We start from the raw sequence: 23,339 nt of genomic DNA, 5'->3' as shown, positions 1-23,339 counted from the left end.
CGGTAGCCTGCAGCTGCACTTTTGGTGTGGAGGAGGCACAATCTTGAAAGTCATTTTGCCAATCCTTGGTAAGATAATGACTTATTTTTGACTGTTACTCAAAAGAGGCATCACTTTTCTTTCTTGTTTCTTGTAAAACTGATTTATTTAGGACTTCTCCTTTGAAAGTACTGTAATTGAATACTTCTTTAATGACTTAAAAAATGTTAAATATTTTTTCACATAACAATTCCATTGTCTAAATATTTTAATAATCAAACGTTCATTGCGTTTTGAAAGGGTGTACTTGCATTATTATGCTGTTAGATCTGTGCATAAAATGGCCTCAAAAATGACAATTGCAGTTATTTCTGAGGCAATATATCAGACAACAAAAGTAGTTATTGTGACAGGCCCAGCAAGAGTTAGCATTAGCATAGTCAAAATTTTGACAGCAAACATGGTAGAGTGTGCAGTTTTTGCATGCAAACCGGACCATGGTGCATCTTTCCACTGAACCCAGTTGTAGCATATATTATTGTATATTTCACAATCACAGCACCATTTTAGCACCATTACTCTCTTACTGGTCAAATACATGCTAGTAGCACTGTTGCAGCCCTGGAGAAGCAGATAGTAGAGCCAAAACTAGCACAAGCTGCGAGTGGTGAGCAGGGATCCAGAATTTCTCAGTCAGAAAGAATAAGTAAATGTTTTTTTGTTTTTTTTTTTACTTTTATGTGATCAAAAATATTGATCATAGCAGAAGATGTTTTAAAGCTTTAAAACATTTGGAGGGGAACTTTAAATATACAGGTGTACTGAATCATGCAAAAACACACATTTTTTTGTGTGTGTGGTTATGCGTACTTTGTTCACAGATAAAAGTCAATCCATTCATGAGCCGAGTGGTAAGAGATGGAAAGCCATTTCCTCTCCCACAAAACTGTGATGGGGCTAAATGAATCGTCAATGAATGTGCAATGACTGTTGACATTGATTTACTCTCCGCTGTCGTACCCCTCTGTGTGTGTTTGATTGCGAGAGGTGATTGTTATCAGTAAGCAATGCATTCTGTTATGCAGACAAGTGAGTTTACGATAAGAGCATTTGCCTTCGCGGTGTGAAGAGACAGCGAGAGACTAATGGGCCTTTGGGGCTGGAAAACAAGAGGCATTAAATATCTGTGAGGTGATGTTATGACGTGGAGGTGATTTAGTGGTCGGCTAGAGCCACTGCACAACCTAAAGTGTGTCCAGTCAAACTTTCATGGAATAAACTAGTTTAATTGCTTTTTATTTGTTGCACTGTGTGGTGATTAAATCAAAGCAAATCGTTTTTTGTTATCTAAAGTCTCTTGGAGATTTGTAGTGTACTAAACAATGTGGGAATCATTTCATTCCTCCAATAACAGTGTCATCGCACGTTGTCTTTCAGATCTCGGCTGGGTTGCCATGACGAGCGAGGAGTGTCCTGTGCCGCTGGGGAGCATTTCCTCAGCAGGGCCAGGGCAGAGCGAGGAATACGGCTTGGCGCAGGGTGATGACATCATCGAAGAAGTGGGTCCAGGTGATGACGTCAGTATCGGCAGTGACCTGAGCACTCTTGTGGTGCCTTTTCCAGAGCTGGCGCCTGTGGTCTTCTTCTGCCTCAAGCAGACCACCTGTCCTCGCAACTGGTGCATCCGTATGGTCTCCAGCCCATATCCTTTTATTCAACGGTGGAACTGACCCCTTTAACCTCAATAACCTTTACTTTATCACTTAACCTTCATCATTTTCTCACCCTAAATATTCACCTCTTCACGAATCAGCTCCAAATTACATGCTCAGTTGTAAAGATGAAATTCTCGTCATGATATTTTTTTTTAAAACATCAGCACTCATTCTTAACCTCTTCTATTCATTGGTAAACCTTTCATGTAGCATCTTTTCATCTCCTGATCTAACAATGGTGCTCCTCTTCTCTCTGTATCCAGTCCCTCTTTTTTCAGTCTTTTTTCCGCTTCTCTGTCATCCACTTTTGCAGAGTCACAGTTTCTTTGCTTTGTGATTTCATCTGTCTTTGTTTTTATTCTTTTGTTGCATTTTCATCCATCTTGACTCTGACCCTCCTCCCATCCATTGTCACTCCTTTATCTTGTGGATTTGCTACCACACGGTACAACAGACATCCCCAGAATCTTCTCAAGGTAAGTGTGTTTGACATCCTCATACAGCTACAATTGCAGTGATCAGCGTTGCGCTGCTTGAACAATGGATTGTGTACATTTGTATTTGTGTGTGTGACAGAACAAGCAATTGTCTGTTTGCTGACTAAACTGACAGGCGGTGAGACTAGGGATGATCCTTTCACATGAGGGACAGACGAGACCACACTAGGCTGCCTGCCGCACTACTGCAGGAGCGTGTTTGTCTGTGTATGTTTGCACCTAAGTGCAATATGACTATAGCCCTATTAACTCCCACTCGTCTGAGTGCAGGGCTCCAAGGATTGCACTGTCAGTAAGATGTTTGCCTGGTCAGTCGGTCAGTTCAAACCTCTGTGAACACGACTTATCATTGTGATGTGTAAAGAATAGCAGAGCCTTCAGGGACAACTATTCTCAATCTCTTTCTGCACATATTCACTCTGTTTGTTAAGATAATAGCGTATTTGTTTTTTAGAAAACAGAACTAGTAAAGTGTCTTCAGTAGAGGGCAGCTCTCCGCCAGGCAGCTGCCTGAGCTGGTTTTGTTATTCCAGCAGACACATTGCAATGTGTTTCAAAGGCGTCTCAGAAGTTGAGAATAATGCATGCTTCATCTGTTTTTGACGAAGCTGCAGCGCGTTGCACCGAGCAGATTGATTCTCCTGATTTAGCAGTATCAACTTGTCTATAGGCTACAACACAACAAAGTTGTAAGTTTTTAGCCACAATGAAGGCCAAAATGTGGCCTGCAACAGATGGTATGGATTATTTTTTTTTTTTTTTTTTGGCCAAGACATTTTCCAGACAACTTGGAGTCCCTACCAGCTGGTGGGATAATAATAGGTCGGTCGTGATGACTTTCAGTCATCGGAATAATCACGAATATCATGTCCAGCAGCACCCAAAGAGACTGTTGGCCAACAAACAGTAAGACAGTCCGCACACACACCAATCTCAAAAAACACATAATATCTTAAGCGTTCGCAAATTTCATGTCAAATGATAGGATGCCCTCACTTGTTTTGTTTTGTTTTGTTTTTTTGATTGTTTTTTTTTTCACTAAAACAGATGCGTGTCCTATGTGAGATGCAGAAAAACATTTGCTTTTTAACTAAATGTTCAGTGAGGAGTTTTAGGATTTTTTAGATTATCATCTGGATAATATTATAAACTGGTTTTTTTTTTTACCTTTTTGATGTTTGTATTTTAGTAAAGGATTATGAACCGATTAACTTAAAGTTTAAACCCCTAATTTCCAAGTCAAGGGAGATTGCAGTGACATATGAAAAGAAAATGTAGTGGAAAATGATGGAGGTCAGGGCATAGGCTGTGTTAGATTAATCCATTTTGAGCAAAAAGTCTGTTTATGACACAAAGACAGATTTTTCTGACAGAAAATTAGTGAAGCATTGATGCAAAAGCCCATGAAATTACTTGTAGAAGTTAGAAGTTGCCTTTACATTCAACCCGCGCTTTAACAGTATGCCGGTAAGGATGGACTAACACGAAGCTAATATGTCTGTATCACAGACAAACAAATGGCCAGAAAATCAGGGAGACAGTGGGAGACGGAAGGAGACTGTCGGACAGACAAACTTGGATAGCGAGACTTTCTGTTAGCCTTTCAGACTCCATCCTTGATGTTCGTAGGGAAAGAGGTTTCAGAGGGATTTTACACTGCTTGCTTATGGCTGAGCTCTGCTGCTCTCAGTTAGCCCCACGCCACAGGGTAAAAACATGCTTGAGCATACACACACTGTACGCCCACACACACACTCAAATCTTATTTCACATCGCCCCAGCGTCTCTTGCAGCTCACTGGTTTGGTGGGCACCCGAGTTGGCTGAAACTGTAAGCATGTTAAAACACATAGAGACACACACACCTGTGTGTATGTGTGCCAGTGTGTTTTTGAGAGTGTGTGAGGAAAAATATAAAGTCAGTGTGAGAGATCGAGTGAGTGTGTCGTGGTTTGAGGGAAGGTTGTTATTGCTGTGAGTTGAGATGATTTTCCTCTTGTGGAATCAGCTGGAAAGCCAAGAAAACACACATGCACACACACACACTCACACATACACACACACGCACACACACACGCACACACACACACTCACACATACACTCACACGCACACACACACGTACACTTCAGCCCCCATTCTGGGGAATGAGATGTTACTTTTGCCTATTGTGATTGTGTTACTTGAGACGGTTTTGAAACTTGCTGATGTGTGTGTGTGTGCGTGTGTGTATGTATGTGTGTGGGATGGCAGTATATTCACAGGCTTTGTGCCTTTACTTGTGTAGGACTGGGAAGATGCATGTGTATGTATCTACTGTCTGTCTGTGTGTGTGTGTGTGTGTGTGTGTGTGGGTCTTAAACTACAGCAAGAGTTTGGTGTTTGATGTGTGCTGCACTGGAGCAATGATTTGAGTGTGTGTATTGATCGTACTAAAGCAGCCTGTACCGTATATATAGATACATTGGATTGCCTATGTACAGACCAAATATGAGCACAGCACAGTTGTTTGTTTTAGTAGACTTAGATGATAAAGCAGCATGCTACCTTTCCGAAATCATGACGAGATGAGCCTCATTTCACCTTCATCAAATGGTGTTTTGCTTGTGCTCAGTGTGGTGTATCTGAAGTCTCAATGTGCGTGTGTAGGGGGGCAATAAGTGGTTGTTTCACCATCTCTATGCAGATCAATAGTTCTGTTCACTGCACAGTAGCTGTGAGAGGCCTTCAGTGTGACACACACACTCACACACACACAGTGATGCTCTCCCACGCCTGCCTGCAGCAGAGCACCTGGAGCACCTCTCTATAATGCACCCCACACACTTCTTCTCCCTCTCCCTATTGTTCTTGCTCTGCAGAGTGTGCACTCACACTCTGTACATACCGTACAGCATAGATGAGCCCTCATCCCTCTCTTTCATTGTTTTCAAACTCTTAAAGAGGACAGATTTTGCTCATTTTTAGGTTCAAACCTCAAATTTATGTTTCTACTTGAAGATGTTTACATGCTTTATTTTTCTCATAATGTCTGTGCGGGAACACATTTATTCACTCTCTGGGACACTCCGTCTTTGTGCCTGTCTCTTTAAAGGTACAGTCCAGCCCAAAATCAAAAACAAATTTTCACTCTTACCTGTAGTGCTAATCTTCTTCTGCACAGATAACAGTTGGCGGTTGTAGGGACTCTTTGTAATAGTCAAATATTTGTATTTCTGAAGATAAGTGTTGTCAACAACATTGATTTATAAATATGTATTTATTGATATATACAGATTCTGAATATTTGAAATGGTTTCAATATGAATTTTCTTCAGTATTAGCACACAGGAACCAGCTGCCCTTTGCTTGCTCGCTCTTGTTTTTCATGTTTACTACAGTAATTCTGCTGTTCGTTACAAAAAAAAGAAGAGTTGCCACTATCATGTCATGACCTTGTTTTATTTATCATTTTGTAAAAATTTAAAATTTGTCATGACATTGTCAAATTTTCCTCATGGTATCAGAAATTGTTTTGGCTTTCAAAGTCTTGTATAGAAAATAGAAATTCCAGAGTAGTGACAACACCACTGTAAATTTTGTATATATATTGTCTGTATCGGGTGTTAAAATTTCCCTGTAGGCTAATTTTTCATGTTTCTACCTGTATATTTGTTTAAGCTTTTTCTCCCAATTTACATTGAAGCTCTGCCCTCTGCTCCGCTTTTGCCTTCTACTGACTTGCGATACTGCAGCAGCTGTTATTTCACTCCTGTCAAGACTGTTAGCAGATCGGATGTGTGTCCAAATACGGCCCCTCACCTCTGATGGATTCGTTATAGTGCATTAAAAGGCACAAATCTCTATAATTCTGGTACATGTATACAATCATGCAGTCATTGACAGACAGTGATGAAATATAACTAAATACGTTTACTCGGGTTGTTAAGTAAAATTTTACATACTTTTACTTCACTTGGGTCATTCACTTTTAAGCTTCTTTAAACCCTTCTTCTTTAAACATTTATTTGAGAAATATAGTCAGATATAATTACTTTCCACGATCAGATGATTAATGCAAAATAAAATCAACAAATAGATTATGATGAATGTTATTATCAGCTAAGCTGCTCAGTTATATGTTGGGTAGTTAACCCCTGTAAACCTGAGCAAATTGGCTTAATCTCTTTCAAAAACATGGGAGGGAGGCAATGAAACACCTTTGCCTCAAATTAGCAAAGAAGTTGCTCACTTCATCAGCATCTCCCCTTCTCCACTGCAGCAAATTTTACAGGTGAAATCTATAAGGGGTCACAGCCTGCCCCTCACTTGGTCAATTTCTTAAATGGAGAGAAAAGACTGTAATTCTGTGTGCGCACTGCAGCTGGTCTGTTGCGTCGGGTCGTAGATAAGTGGCAAAGATTGCCTCTCATCAACGCTTTTCTCCACAGATCAAGATGAGAGCCCGTCAGGTCACTCATACTTCATTTTACCTCAAATAGCACAATCTGCTGCATCCATGGAAACCTGACCTGTCAACAGTTACTCATGCCAAAAACACAGAGAGAGATAGAAAGCCCTTTTCAGCTATTTATTGTTTGAGCCATACGCGGACTTGTCTGACGGTACAATATCTTCCCTGGAGTTTTATGTGACATCCCTTGTGGCTTGTAGAGTATTTTAGTTTTATCACACATATGTAAGAGTAATAATCTGTCCTTAAATTATTACTATTTTTTTGTGGTCTGGTGAACATTTTATTTTCTTCCACTGTAGCACTTTTTCTGCACAGCTTATTTCAGACTCCTAGTTATAATTGCAAAGTGCACACATTGTATAGGAGCATTTTTAAGCTGTATTTTCAAAGTGGAAAGGCTGGGTAATTACTGGCAGTACACGGCATTTCAGAAAGGAAATGTGCTGGCATGTGTATATGAGTTGTTTAGACGCTGAGCATTGACTGATGCGTGGCTCTGGGCGCCATCCTTTTTTTTTTCCCCCGTCCAAACATCATTACAATTGCGTGTACTTCTGCATATTTTCCTTTCCCTCCGTCTCTTTTTTCCTTCTCTGTTGTCCTTGCAGTCTCATATTTTGCCCCTCTCTTATTGTCCTCTCCTCCTCCCATCAGTTCTTCTTTCTTGTTTCTCCCTTTTTGTCTTATTCTCCTCTCCTTTTTCTCTCTCCGGAAGAGCTCGATGCCAGTAACTCTCTTTCTCTTCACATTATCTCACCCCCTCTCCTTCTTCTCCTCTGATTGGCTGCTGTGGTGTTCACGCAGAGTGACCGGCCTCTGTGGCCCATGATCCTATCTGGCCCTGACAGCTTGTTATCTCCATGGTGACGGATGGCTGAGGCGTTGCTGTGCCTTGCTCTTAACTACTGCTGAGGATAGAGAGCACACCTGGGACACATCACCTTCTCCCTCTCATCTTCTCGCTCTGTCTTTCTGCGGTTTTCTTTCTCTCAACTTTCTGTCCTGTTTTCTGTGGTTCTAGTTGGAAAAGTTGCTGTGGGGCTACACGGTAGATTTATGTCTTTTCTTTAGCGATGACACCCGCTGTGAGGCTTGCCACTTGATGGATGTATATAGATGTTGAACGGTTATCCCACTTGTTTTGACAGATGTTTTATTAAAGAACATCAAAAGTCTTTCTTTAATTCTGAGCGACACTCTTGTGTCTTTCTTTTATCTCCTGCTTGTTCTCCTGTCTGTTTTCTGTCATTTCTTCTTTTTTTGCTTTCTATTTTGTTCTCACTCACAAACACAATCACTCCTTTCTACTTATGCATCACTTCCCCCTTCCTTGAGATGTTGTCTCTTCCCAAACTTCCATTTATGCTTTCATCTTATGCGCTAATGTGAGTGTTCCAGTTATTTTAATGAGCCTCTGCTTCAAGTATGAACTGTTGTCCTTTTACCCCGGGGAAAGTCTCCTTTAGAAAAGAGGTGTAAACATTAATGAGACAAACCTCTGTTTAGGATAAATAAAACTTATTAGTACACTAATGCTCATGCTTCTAAAAGAAATCCCATAGCTAAAGTGAATACCAATACTGATTCTAATGAACCCTGCTCTCTCATCATTCTTTCTCACTTCTTCTTCTTCTTCTTCTTCTTCTTCTTCCCTCCCTGCTTCCTCTCCTCCCCTCCTCCCTCACTTTTCTCCCTGAGGTCTAGTCCAAACTCCATTAGTGTCTGTACTGTCTGAGAGAGGAAGAGGAGATGAGTGGGGAACAGCGGAGAAGAGATGAAGGGCTTAAAGTGACTCTAATGACTACTGTAGTACCAAGCCTCAGTATACACACACTCTGTGTGACCTCTTTCACATGCATTACTCTTCCATTGTAGTTAGTTTGCAATGAACATGTGCTTTTTATACTATGGCAGCTTCAAGTTCACAGTGAATGTTAAAAGATGAAGAGGATACTAAAACAGGATGAGTAATGCTACGTTACGTTTATCTCCTTTTGTTTATTCCATTTTCAGCAGCATTAATGGACAGTGGAATTTAATGGAACAAATGTCAAAATTTTCAGAGAATCTATGAATGAAATTCATGTACTTTAAAAATCCTCGAGTGTAAAATGGACAGCTAGAGCGAAATCTGCCTAAAGCCTCAGAGGAATCTTTGCATAACTGATATGATGTCATGTGGATTTACCACAAACCATTTCGCTGTGGCTTCCTCACTGACTGCAGCGTGTTTGTGAACAGTCTGACAGCCATCTGCGGCTCTGCACATAGCCCATCATGGAAATGGCAAATTAGAAACCACTCTGTGGCTTATATATGCTTGTTGATTATTTGCTAGGTATGACATGTAGGAAATGTGTTGGTTTGTACACCAATCAGCCAGAGCATGAAAACCACTGACAGATTTAGTGAATTACTTTGATCATCTTGTTACAATGCAGAGTTCTGCTGGGAAACCCTGGGGTCTTGGCATCCATGTGGCCACTTGTAATTGCAATCAGTTACTGGGAAAAAAAGTATAATTAAGTTACAGTTACTAATGAAAATGTTGGTGATTACGCCACAGGACACCTCTAGAAGTCCTGTATCCATGTCTCCACAGGTCAGAGCCAAGTCCACGGTGAGGCCTCCGACCAGTCGAGGTGTGGACACAGGACCTCCGGATGTTAGCTCTGAATGTCATCCAGAGAATTTGGAGGCCAGGTTGACACTTTGAGCACTTTGTCAGGTTCCTTTGGACATTGATGTGCAGTTTTTGCAGTTTGGCATGGCCCATTGTCCTGCTGGGGGGCCACTGCCATAAGGGAGAGCTGTTGCCATGAAGGGCTGTTCTTGGCTGTTCTTAAGTGGGTGGTTTTTTTTTTGCTGGCATCCGCCTAATCTTTAAGTGGTTTTGAATGTTTTGGCTGATTGATGTATGTGTGTACCTCTTCCACTTGTCATTAAATTCCTGGAAAAGTTATGAAATTAGAAAATCTCTTTTTTAGGCCTAGTAATGTTTTGGATTTAACAGAAAGTTTTGGAAAAGTTTTGATAAACATGGTTTTGGGTATTGCTTTATCCTTTGAAACATGAGCAAATTGGCTTGATTTCCCATGTTTTGAAAGAAATTGCATCAATTTGCTCAGAGTTCAAAGGTTTTAATACTTGTGAAAGGCATCTGAAAGCAGCAAAAGAAAATTGATATTGCTCCAGGTTTCAAAGCGTTTAAGATATGTTCATAAAAAATCCAAAATATGTCTAAAATTATGCAAAACGCATTGCATTTAAAATCTAGTGCTACACTGTGTGACAGTTGATTAGATTTTTGGTTATCTATCACCCCAAAAGGGGCATGGCCAGTCTGGTCTTTTGGCACATGTAGCTGGTTGGCTGCAGGAATGTCTAGTCTGTTAGTAAAGATAGCAAGGGCTAGCAGTTTGCTTATTCACAAATGTCTGATAAGTGAGGGTTTTTAGTCCTACCCTGTTTAAAATACTTATAGTCATGGTAATGAGGTAAAATGTTATGGAAAAGTTATGGAAAAGTTTTGAAAATGTAATGGTAGAAATGTGTGGGAACCTTGTTGCTGCCTTATTTCCCTTTTCCACATTACTTCAGCTTATGTTGCAGTGAATCAGGGTGTGTGATTGTCATTTCCATATGTTTAAGACTTTAGCCAGTGTCTGTGTACACACCCCGTGTGTCCGCATCCTCTCTGCATGCATTAATCCATGTGTACAAACATACTTTAGTGTGTTATCGTGACGCACTGATGTTGGATTATGGATTATGGCAACACTGCTTTTGAATTTCTGCCATAATCAGGTTATATGTTAGTTCAATGTCACATTCCTAGAGAGAATTGCATTCTGATGTCTTGCTACCTTCTGCTTCAGCGCCGCGGTACGCCATATATGCTGTACTGTATATTGCAGCAATACTTTAGACAGCATCTCCTATTTGTTTGAACTCAGTAACAGCAGGGCAGATTGCTTTTGGATGTACCGCACAGATAAATGTCAGAGGTGCACAAACAGAAAACGTACACACTCACAATATAAGCTTGAACTCACACACAGACGAGCATGTTTTTTTCTCTCCTCTCTTTTTGTTTTCCACCTGTCATCATCACATTCTTGCCGCCTTATTTTTTAACTCATAAAAGAATCATGTCTTCCTTTTTATGTCAGCTCAACTCAGAAGTATTGCTTTACACAAACTGGGACTCTTGAGAGAATTTAATAAGTCATTTAATGGCTCCATCACCACTAACTGCAGGGTACATTTTATCCAAGTGAGTGCTTTGTAGTTTGCTATTTCTCATCTATTATCCACAAAGTGCTATATAAATTGTATGAGTCATTCTGCACTGCAGTGAGTCTGTTCTTTGCTTCCGACCTCCCAAAAACTCTCCTGAACAAATCGGAAATTTTCAAATACTTTTTTCTTCAGAAAAAAAAAAGATAAATGATTGAAGAAAGTTACAGCAACACAATAATGACCCTGAAATGAGGACGATGGTGATGACTAGCTGTCTGGTCAAGTTAGGAACAGACCCAGTGATGCTGTAGGAGAGCTGTGTGTGTGTGTGTGTGTGTGTGTCTGTGTCTGTCTATGTGTCTGTGTGTGTGCTTTTGGATTATGCTTGTGTGTGTTTGTGTGTGTGCCTGTGTTCATGCATATGTTTGAGTGTGTTTACATACAGACATGAAGAAAAAGCTGCACTGAATGCAGAATTTAGCACTGAATTGAATATTTCCAACAAACTAAACATTCTGAAAAGTGAATTTAAAGTTTTTTTTTCCAGTTTAAAACGATGCTAGATCTTTTTAATTGTGATATGGAAATAAACTGGTGAAAAGCCACTGCTATGCCTCGGGTAAAAAATAGTTCACGTCTGGCAATAAAATATGTAACAGGCACTCTGTCTTGTATTTTGCTGCTTTTGCTCCTTCAGAACTGAGGGCAAACCCTCCATGGCATCGCCCTTGAAATAGGAGGATTAGAACAAAAGCAACAAAAGCTTACATTTTATTAGTTTGAATGTGAATTCTATGGTTATTACCAGAGGCAGCTGTAAAGACAGCTAGAGATAAGCAAAGCAATAATTATTCTACTCCAAATATTCTTGTCTTGTTATACTAGGAAGCTAAACTGCCAGCAGACAGAATTATTAATAAATCAAATGTGACAGCTCACAGTCTGTCCTTACTTTTTAGAATAAATTTCCTCTTTTCAGAATACATTCTGCCGTGGTTTGCCTTTGGCTAATGCTATTAAAACAACAAATAGCAAACTCTAGTTGCATGCATTAACATGTTGGAACATAGAAAGTATTACTGTGTATATACATATTCTTTTATTACAAATATGGGGAGATTAACTGTAACCAAATGAAGCATAAAATAAAAGTGAAGGTACCTGGCTCTGCCATTGAAGTACAGCACTGGTTCTCAAACTATGGTACCAGTGACTGGATAGAAGACGGATAAAGCATCTCCACTTCCTCCCACTGTACAAAAAGGCAAAATAGCCCAGATACAGACACTGACATCTTGCACTGGTGATATTATTTGAAGCTTGAGTCTGTGCAGTAGTGATCTTTACAGTATTGAGTTTCCACCATTCGATCAATTGCAAGCACCGCCATTGATCATGAGTACACTGAGTGGCACACAAAGCTGTCAATCATGATGCAAACTCCCCTTTTTTAACTATATTAAAAGACAGAAACCGTCTTTCAGAAACATTTATTTGACGTGTACTTCAAGTTTTTAATTTGGCCCATGTCCCATCTGCTAACTCGGAGGGGGCAGGGCTTATGACCTAAACTGCATTCAGACACCAGGAGGCAATTAAGATGTTTTGGTTTCACTTTTGGGAAACTTTTATTTGGTCCAGTTTTCTTAGACAGTCAGAATGTGAATTTTCGAATCCTTGGATAGCAGAGGAATGGCCTGCCTTACTCTGCCTCTATTTGACTAACCCTGACATTCATACCCTAACCAATCCCATTCTTTTTCCTCAAAGCCAACCAATCCAATCAATGATGGCAATGAATGCTAGCCAATCATAGGGTGAGTAGGGCAGGTCATACCTTAGATTTCCGAGGATGCACACATTTGCATTTGGTACATTTACCATGGTTAATATGCATGCTTCCTCTAGTGGTATGCGGGTAAATCTTGGAAATTGTTTTTGAAAATTAGTTCATGTTAATATATAAAAAAAGTAACAGAATACGGTGCAGAACGGTGATTACTGTAATGCCATTTAAAATAAGTTTTGCCTTTCCTTTAATATTTGTTGTTCTCATATACTATCCGACTGTTGCGTTGTCTTATTCTTGAATGTAGCATGCACACATCCATTAGTTTCGAGCTAAACTGTGATGGCAATATAGTTAGTGAAAGTAAAATGAATGGTTAAAAAAAAACCCACTGAAATTGTGGTTCCAAATGGGAACTTAAATTAATAGAAGTGTGGCTCAGTAGTAGGAGATTATTTTAAGCAGCCCTGTTGAAACCCAAATGGATGATAATCAAGTGCACCTGATGAGGGGCTGGCCCTCGCAGTGTATAAGGGTTGTGTGGAAAACTTAAAGTTCCAGTTCTAGTGCTCCTCCTTTGTACAGTGTGCCTGTGGCCAACAACAGTCAACAGTAAATAACCTTCCAATTAGGAATGCTGCCTTTTGTGTGAACTGTCTATAGCTGAATAGGGAAGGCCAATGCTACTGTATTTAGACCTCTGAAACCCTGAGCGACATCACTTTTATTGTGCTGCTTTAAAAAGCCTTTTACAAGTATTTAAACCTTTGAAACCTCAGCAAATTGGTGTGATTTTTTTTTTCAAAAACATGGGAAAAAAGGCCATCAGCAACTTGGTAATGAATGTTCCATAAATTACAAGAAATTAGTAGATCTGTTATTTTTTTGAATGTAAGGAATATATGTTCTGGAAAAGAAAAGAGCTAGGGAAATGATCTATGTCTTATTTTAATATTTAAAATTATGTTACAGAATTATTCCTAATTTTAAATGCTTTTACCAGGTCATTTACGTGTTTGTTTGTTTTTTGTTTGTTTTACTTCTCTCTTTAAAAAAAAAAATAAAAGTAGTTTTCTTATACTTTTTAATATTTTTTTTCTAAATTCTTTCTCATTTTTGGGTCATTTCTTCCTCCATTGCTCATTGCCTTCTTCCCATGTTTTTGACAGAAATCAAGCCAGTTTTCTCAGGTTTCAGTGTTAACATTAATCATGGTAGTGGTGCTTGAAGAGCCTAATATTTTTAAGTATTTTATACAAGTTTTATAAAAACTGCTGTAGAGGAAAGAGAAGTGGAGTTGTGTCAAAGAATGTCATATTTTGTAAGAAAGAGCAAACATCTATCATGAAATCTGGCAATGCTTCCAGTCCGGTTTTGCTGGTTTGTAGAAAGTGTGAGGAAACTATGAGTCACTAAGGGATGTTTATGAATATTCTACTTTTTGATTGATCGTCAGTATGTTTCAGCATGAACCATTTGCCCACTTGCTGCGCGGGCTTTGAGGTCCACCCTTTGGTAATGATTACTTATGAGCACATTAGCAGACCAAGAAGACTCATTAGAATATCAAGGAGGTCTGCAGATCACATGGCCTTTTAGTGCCTTTGAGTCGAGCCTTTGTCTTTGTGTGGTGGCTATTTGAGGCACCAGCGTCACTGATTCATGGCTCACAATTATGCCCAGCTCAGATGAATCCACCATCACTTCATGGAAACCTTGGCCTTTCAAATGGTCAGGACTGTGAAGAGAGTTTCCTTCGCAAGAGCCTCAGTGGGTGATGGACATTGACTGCATCAGTGCACACAAAACTCCAGCATGCGGTTTGCATAAAAAAGTACGTGATTCACCTTTCCCCAGCTGTCATGTGCGGCGCTGCCCTCACCGCACTTCACAGAAAATGAATGACATGCAACTGCCCATGAGACCACAATAGTTATGATATGAGATTGCCATTTGACGTCTCTCATTTCCTCTGATGAAGAGAGAGTAGGAGGCTTATGGCCGAGTCGGTGTTCACCTGGGAGAGATCAAAGAGAGTTTCGCGGGGCTGACAGATGGAGGAATTTCATTTCTTCAAGGCACTCTGATATTAGAATGTGGCATCATTTCAAGACCGCCTAATAGTTGGAGAAAAGTCTAAGATGAATATGCAAGTAGGGAATTTTTTTTTTCTTTTTTCAGGAAGCCCCATTGTGTCGATCTAATATGACATGATAAAGAAGCTTATTGTGAATTTATCTCGGTATCCTTCCCTTCAGAGGCAATGCTCTGTGTAGTTCATTTGATTCAGAGTCAAGAGATAGACCAATTTGGAGGTGTTAGAGGAGAATTTCACTGCTGGAAAGATGGCCCTTTAATAAAAATTAGTATGTCTATGCAGTAGAAAGACGCATAACTTTTGAAATTGGTGCTACACGATCAGAGAAAGCAGAGGAAGAGGGAGCTTTTGCACAAGAGGGAGAAAACCTGCAACTACCAGAATGCACTGTGCACTGAAAGATCTGACAAGCTGATCTTAATTAAAATAACCTTGGAAACTGATGCCTTGAAAATGGAAAGTAAAACTACAAATCTTAATTTCTGTTTACTTTATATCTAAGTGTTAAGTTAACTAGAAATTCAACTGCATTTACTTAATTTTGTAAAGTTGTTACAACTTTAAAATGACAAGTGAAATGACCTTGTTCTTTCTGACAGACTGATCATGACAACGAGGATTTTGCCGGTGATGAAGTTAGGAGATCTATGACTTCGGTTTTCCTTACATGTTTAAGAAAATACAAATATGATTGACTAGTTTGCAACCAGCAGAATACAGACATAAAGCAGGCAGTGCAGTAACATAATCCTGATATATATTTGATCAGGACTGCCTAGTTTTACCGTTTGATCGTATTTTTGTCTGAGTGTGACAGAAAGAGAGAGGGGGGCGAGTCTGTCTCTTGATCTGCTTATAATCTTTGTGTCCGTGGTGGTTGCCAAAATGAAATTGTTAAAGTACAGCCTGTAGTTCGAGCAACAGCCCCAAGAGCAAGCAAAACTCTGCCGGACAACGTGTTTGGCATCAATTTGCATCATTACACAGAAATTCACTGCACTGGTTAAATGGACAGAAATTTACCAATGCTTACTGACACATGCTACCCACATTATTTTGATACAAATCTGGTTAAAAATCAGCAAAGTAAGCCTTCAAACAATGTTTTGAGCAGATTTGTGGATGCAGTCTGCAGCACTTCACATGTGCACTGACACAATATTTATCACAAAATATCAGAGTCGGCCAAATGAGCACGACCGGAGCGTGCAAATTTACTGCAAACATATGTGACACACTGAAAATGGAGGAAATGAGATGAGCAGGGAAAGATAAAAGAAGGAGAAATGAAAGAGGGAAGAGAGAAAGATGGAACTGGTGGATGAGAAGGGGTAATTATTGTGCAGATCAAGATGGAGAGTTGGTGAGAGGAACAAAAGCAAAACATTGAGTGAAGGACAAGTTCTCTGTGAAAGACAGATAAAAGAGAAAGAGAAGAAGATGGAGACGAAAGAACGGGATGATAGCCCTTGGAGAGGCGGGCGGAGAGCGAGAAGAAGTGAGAGATTGCTAGTTAGCACTTTTCTTGAAAAGGCAGAGCGTGAGAAGGAGACAGAGTGAAGAAGGGAGAGAGAGAGGAGGAGAAAGGGAGATAGTTAGCACAGTGGCAGAGTGAACTTTTGCCCAGTGCCTGTCAGCACAGAGGACGGCAGAGGACGGGTGGTGTGTGTGTGTGTGTGTGTGTGTGTGTGTGTGTGTGTGTGTGTGTGTGTGTGTGTGTGTGTTTCGTGTGTGTGTGTTTCGTGTGTATGTGTGTATCCTTGCCTCTTCTTGACAGTGAGGAGGAACATGAAGTCTCTAATTGCTCTGGTGACTGCAACTTCAGACCTCTTCCACAGTGGAAGGGAGAGAGACAGAGAGTGGGAGGCAGGGCAGAGTAACGTTGGGATCAGGCCGAAAAAAGACAAAAGATCTTATTAACAGAGGGAGGGACAGTTATAAATGAACGTCACACGGAAGTCTTTAAACAGGCAAAGAGCAGAGATCAAACATCAAACAAATGCATGTGATGCAGAGAGAATTTGAGTTTTTGACATTTAATGGCTCTGTGAATTGTGGAGCAGAGACTTAAATAAAATGTGTAGCTCATTAATTTTTAATTTATGCCATAATATTTGGGATTTGGGATTGGGATTAGCCGACAGAATATAACGGATGGCAGTGAAATGCATACCTATTTTAACTGTTGCAAAGCTTTCAGACTATATCAGTATGTGTGCAAATGTATAATAGGCTTGGGCAGCATCTGTTTTTTTCCATATGTTCATACTTTCCTGGAATTTCACTGGGGTATATGGTTTATGATGGTATCAGTGTGTGGTGCTAACCCCACCCCCTGAGAAGCTGTCTTTCCATTTTCAGTCTACTCAATACACAATACACTCAGGAGAAATCAACAAACCATAATACACTCACACCCACATCCTTATTAAACAGAGAAAGACAGCCATACATGTTCTGAATTCACGTTCACCCTCTTTTACCGGATCTAAGACTTCCACGTTGCGGAACCTGTTGTTTTTTATTTGGGTGCCCATTTTATGTGCACAGTTTTCAGCAAAAATAGACAGTAAAAATTGTCTTTTGATGATTATATTGACTCCATACCATCTTTGAGTCCAGTTTCGATGCCTTTATCTGTCACAGAGATGAGGAAATACATTTTTTTTCTATTTTACTAAACCTTTCCTGTTTCTGTTTAAAAATAAAAGCCCTCTGACTATTTATCTGTCAACAGAATCCTAATGTTTAAAATGACAAACAGAGTTGCACCTGAGAATTTGCACCTGAATCGGCAACTCTCCGCATCTTTGTGTTGTGCATGTGTTCAGTTTTGCAAACCTGCACCAACCCACTCCTGCAAAGCTTAGTACTGGAACCAACCCATTACCCGAAATTATCTCCAAGTCAAATTCAGACCCCCCCTAAACCAGTAATGCAAGTACCATGACCTGACCTTTGATTTAACACTATTTTGCCAGTATGCCACTTTGCGTAATCTCCTGTAACATTTTTAACGATTTTACCGTTTTCGTTCACTCTCACAGCTCTCATTGTGTTGCTTTCATTTACAGTCCACAGCTGTGTTCAGTGAAAAATCTCTGAAAACCCACTGGGTACTACCTCAGCACCAAATGGCATGCAGACACAGTTAGAGACTAGCTGGTGGACATGGTAGAGCATTTAGTAGATAAAGAGCCAAATATTTCACTCAGGAGTTGGTGGAGAGTAAAAACAGAGCTAAAAGTGAATAGCAAATATTGGATGTGTGACCAAAACAATATTGGCCACTTGGGGGGTATTCATGAATTGAAAGAAGAGCAAAAAGCATCCCTAAAGCCCTAAGCTTTTTCTCCATGGAAAGGTGTTTTTGCTCTTCCCCTTACTGGCCTGTGATAGACGGTGAAAGACAGATGGTTTTTCCACTCACCTGCCATGTATATTTGAAAAGCTTGACCTTTTCCAAACAGCTTCCAATGACGGCTGCTCAGATGACTCTGTGTAGCAAACCATGTGGCACATCAGGTTTGGGTTTTACATGATGAATATGTACATATCTATTTTGCTTTTGTCTGCCCTTAACGAAATAGTAACTGTGGTTTCAACATTTTTAAATGTTAATTATTTTTCCTCTACTTGTTCTCAACTCCTCCATCTACATCTCTTATATTGCTTGAAGAGAAAAGAGAAGTGTGTTGCGTGGAAAGGGCAGGTGGGTGTAAGGCTCACTTCATGCCTTGGTGATTCAGTGATTTTATCTGAGCACCTTGACCTGGTGGAAAGATGATATATCCATAAGGCACACTTTCAGCACTGACCCCTGCCATTTCCCTGGCTTCTGTCAAGTGACCCTTACTCTCTGCTGGGCGTGTTCCTGTATCGGTCTGTCAGCTCAGGAAGGCGAGAGAAATGGAAAAGAGGAAGGAGAGAAGGGGAAGGGAGAGACGGGGAGGGGGTGAAGAAACAAAGTGATCGAGCTTTAGATAGAGATAGTATCAAAGAGAGAAAAAAAGACATGTCGAGAGAGAGGAAAGGGTTAGTGACCGCAAGGGACCTGCTGAAATGGCCCTGTTTTGTCACTGTCTCAAGCACATACACACACACACACACACACACACACACACACACACACACACACACACACACACACACACAAACACATAAAACTCTCTCACGCTCTTCTAACTCTCATATACACACATAATCCGAGCTGCCAGATATATGTTACACATATATGGATCACACTCAGCCTAAATCCTTCCACAGTGTTTTTCCACTGGCTGTGGTGTGTGTATGTGTGTGTGTGTGTGTTTGTGTGTGTGTGTGTGTGTGTGTGTGTGTGTGTGTGCGCGCGCACGTGCATGTGCGTGCGTGTGTGTGTTGTGTGTGGGCGGCATCTGTCAGGGCGGATGCTAAAACCCCATCCTCTGGCCAATGATAAAAGCTCAATGCCTCTGTGTGTGTGTGTGTGTGTGTGTGTGTGTGTGTGTGTGTGTGTGCGTGCATTTGTTTGTGTGTGTGTGTGCGTGTGTGTGTGCGTGCGTGCATGTGTTTGTGTGTGTGTGTGTGTGTGTGTGTGTGTGTGTGTGTATGTGTGTGTGAGAGAGACCACCCAGATGTTTGGACATTAGTTGACTGCTGTTATCTGCAGCTCAAATGAGCCTTGGAGCTTAGGTCATTAAAGACCAGCTTTAAACTTACTAATACACACACATACACACACACACACACACACACACACTCCCCAAGTAGCTGAGTTGGTAGGTTTCTTCTGAAACTCTGTAGACTGTCATGTAACTGAATCAGCGGCTGACTCACTGACATTACTGCAACAAGCTCAAGTGATATCAGCTCAGAGAGGGACAAACTGTTCAATGGGAGAGGAGGGAGGGAGAGGAAAGGGGGAGAAAGGAGTGAAACAACAGAGAAAATTGAAGGAGGTATGGCGGAGTAATAAATGAGGAATTGTGGAAACATATGGGTAAGGAAAGAGGAAAGGAGAAAAGACATTTTGCATACTGGTTATGTAATGCCTGCCTTTAAACCAAACGACCTTTTAAGCAATTTTATTGTCGTAGACAAATTTGCGATGTTGGAAAAAAATAATGGGTTTTATCTCATTTGTGATGTTGACTGTTTGGTGTAAGGTCATAAAACTCAGTTTGAGCTGTATGAAGTCCTTTTTTTCCCTCATCTTGATGCTTTGATGAAATCAAATATGTTAAATATTATAGTAAGTTTTTAGTCTTAGCTCATGCAAATGCAAAACTAATAGCTGCTCTCTCCAGCATGAAACAGGAGGAAGAAAACTGAGTAGACAGTTAACATGTAGTGGACACCAAGAAGTTGTAAGAATGTGAGCAAGTCTTGGTTCTCTTGTACTGCTGTAAATGAGGAAAAACTGGTGGAGTTGTTGAGTTAACAGCACTTTCTCACCAAAATTAGTCCATGGGCGCAGGTTTTTGAAACAAAGGTAAACCCAGCTATGGACTGCTTTCCCAAAGACAGTAAAAAATGGAGCTGTGTACACGGTGCTGCAGCAGACAAGCATATTTATGTGTGTGGGTTGTTTTGGTGTGTCTGTGTGAGGTCACGGATGGAGAAGAGATGGTAGAAAGCAGCATGGATGGAGGTCTGTGAAAACCTTGCAGTGGTTACTTCTATTGATAAATCTCTCAATTAGTCATTCCGACTGTTTCGTCCCACTGAAATAGCCAGCTAACATACGGAGGTTGGCAACAAGTTCAGGTGACAAATCCAAAAGGTAAAGTTTGCACACACATACAGTTTAACTTTGTGAATTACGTTAATGCAGAGTTTACAAGAATACTGTCGACATATATCTTAAAGGGAGTTTGGCGTAATATCTTCCATCGAGTTGTCTTGCCAATAGTGACTGTCATTGCCTTTAGATATGAGTGTCAATTTAGTCTTTTACAAGTCTTCTCAAAGTCTTCTAGCGTGTGGTAGACGTGAGATGTTTGGTGGACAAGTCAAAAAAAGTGGAACAAAGCTTGTGACGTAGTTCATGTGGGAAGCCAGCGGGGGATTGGGTCTTGGCCTCACCAGAGACCCGTCCTGCCAGAGCATACAGGGAAACAAGCAAACTGCTGGAGATTGAGACTGCGCACGTGTTAACACTCTTTTGGTGAAAATCCTCCTCGCCTGAGTGACTCCATGTGTGAGAGCAGGCACATGGGATTTTACACCCTCCACATGCCAACAGAGGAGTTGGCAGCAACAGGCGCCATGACACAAATGCGAAGCTGTGAACTGCTAAACTTGGGAAGAAAAAGAGAAAAATAAATGGATGAATAAATAAGGTCAGGTTGACTGACAGAACTTGTTGATGCATGCAACTACATAGTCTGAAAGCTTACTGTGTCAGACTTGGCCCTTGACCCTTTAGAATTTTATGCAGAAACAACAAGGACACTTAAAGGGTGTAGACCTCTGTAAAGGCCGTATGCCTTATCTCCTAATGTTTACAAAAGTGGAAAATAATTTGTGTATCTGCCCCATTGATTTGTACCCACTCCAAATTTTAATGGGTTCTTCCTTGGCCCTTCCTGCACACTTCACCAAATTTCATAAAAATCGGGCCAGTAGTTTTCCATAATCCTGCTGACAGACAAACAAACCTCGCCAAAAACATAACCTCCTTGGCTGAAATAAAAAAGCAAAACATGCATTTTTTCTCACAGATAGTTTGGTTTGGTAAGCCGACTCCTGGCCTTACTTAAGCTCGGGGGGGAAAATAGCTGACATGTCACCTCTTGCTAATCTTAAGTTATTGCAGCATACTTTCCCAAAGACCCCTGATAACCTTAATTGGGTTTCCTTTTAGAGTCAGTTGAGTGTGTGTTTTTCATGCTGCATTTATGTGTGCAGCAGAAACCAGTTTACATCCCTCCATTGATACTATTTAGGCAATCGCACGCACACATTTTCTTTGTCCTTCAACTAAGACCACTATATTATAATCTAAACACACCTAAATGAGATGATTCATCAGAACTCAACCAAACAACCTGCTGTCTTCAAGTAATAACCAGTGTGCTATTGCTCTCACAGATGAGACTTGACAGCACAATTCTGTACAATTTAGTCTCTTGGCAGGAGAGAGAGGGAGAGAAGGGGGGAGAGAGAGAGAGAGAGAGCGTGAAAGAGAGTGCATGTCCTTTTGGCCCATCCTTTTGGCCATTTTCCCAGTCAAACGAGTGTGAGAGGAGTGCAAAGGCAGCCAGGGCCCTCAGAGAGCCAAGCACTGTTTAAATGATGTTATCACAATACATTTGTTTCCACTCCATCTGTTTCACTTACACATCCTCTAACTCCCGCTCCTCATCCCTCACGCTCTTTCGTTATTTTTCTCTCTCTGTGTATGTCACGGTTAACATTGACTGTTTTAATGTAATGCGGATATGTGACCACATGTGTGCTCATTTTAAATGTCTTGTGTGTGTACTATTGCAGCTGTGGCAAGAGCATGAGGGATACTGTGAGCCCTCGTCTTATTACCAACTCCCACCGCACAAACACATGCACACACTTACACACCTTAATCCTGCCCAACACCCCTCTGGCCATGGCCCCGCGTCATTAAGTGCTTCAGTGACTTATTGATCAGAACATGCCTACAGTAGCAGAAGACCTTGCATATGCTCCCAGGGCCAGTGCAAGCGTGAGAATGCCTGCGATTTTATTCATAGACGGGACACCTAATTCACAGATTCTGGTGGTTTGTGTAGATCTGTGCGAATGGTTTTCCTTTTCGATACCTTTAATAAGACTAGGGTTCTGTACCATTCACATTTTAACCAAAACGTAAACTGGTAACTGGAATTCAGCACCTACGTACCTTTTTTCAGTATTTTCTGTGACAATAATGCAATTTCTGAGCAATCTGCAGAGGTGACATAGTCTCTACCTGCCTCTACTCTCTGCTAGTCAACAAGCAGTTCTGCTACTCTGTTCTTTTCTAATCACACAGAGAGCTAATCTGTCTCTGTCTGTCCATCTGGTTGCTTGTGTGTGTGTGTGTGTATGTGTGTGTGTCTGTTCCTCTCTCTAGCTTTATGTTTACACACAACTTACAAATATGTAGAAAGTAGGTGATTCAAAAAACACAACGACAAACAGCAGTGATACAGGGCTATTTCTAAAATTAAATAGAAAATAAAATGGCTACAGATTGCAAGCCAGCTGCGGCACAGAGCTCCCCAAACGGAGCATTGGAGATACACGCTTTCTTCTACATGGTGATATAGATTGTGGATTTCATTCATTAGAAAGAAAATAGTTCCTATATAAAACTGCTCACACCAAGGTCTGCAGATTATCTTGAGTATCGGTGTCATGATATCTGGAAAGAGACATTGTTGTTGAGTTTTTAATTATTAATATATTTAATTATTTATTTTTGGGGCGCTTTTTGGAACTTGGCAACCCACACCAAAACAATCTAGATTGAGAAATAGCACTGCAGGATAGAGGACAATATTTATTTTTTGGATGAAGTGTCCCTTTAAGCTTTATGCGCAGTAGCAAATGATATAAAGACAG

At 40.6% G+C, this 23,339-nt stretch overlaps 1 protein-coding gene across 5 annotated transcripts in view; it reads left to right on the top strand.

Annotated features, from left to right (window-relative positions):
* LOC121956285 (voltage-dependent T-type calcium channel subunit alpha-1I-like) overlaps positions 1-23,339 on the top strand; it is a 202,802-nt gene that overhangs the window by 52,664 nt on the left and 126,799 nt on the right. For all 5 annotated transcript variants that reach the window (XM_088091141.1, XM_088091140.1, XM_088091137.1 and 2 more), the window contains exon 2: positions 1,417-1,681. In XM_088091141.1, the coding sequence (XP_087947267.1) occupies positions 1,434-1,681 (248 nt within the window). In that variant the 5' untranslated portion in view covers positions 1,417-1,433. The remainder of the gene's footprint in view (positions 1-1,416; positions 1,682-23,339) is intronic.

Source organism: Plectropomus leopardus, chromosome 18, assembly GCF_026936395.1.
Source record: "Plectropomus leopardus strain MGB_pleo_1.0 chromosome 18, ASM2693639v1, whole genome shotgun sequence".
In the NCBI taxonomy this organism is placed as follows: Eukaryota; Metazoa; Chordata; class Actinopteri; order Perciformes; family Serranidae; genus Plectropomus; species Plectropomus leopardus.
The sequence above is the reverse complement of the archived record's forward strand: the minus strand, read 5'-3'. Positions and strand labels throughout refer to the sequence as shown.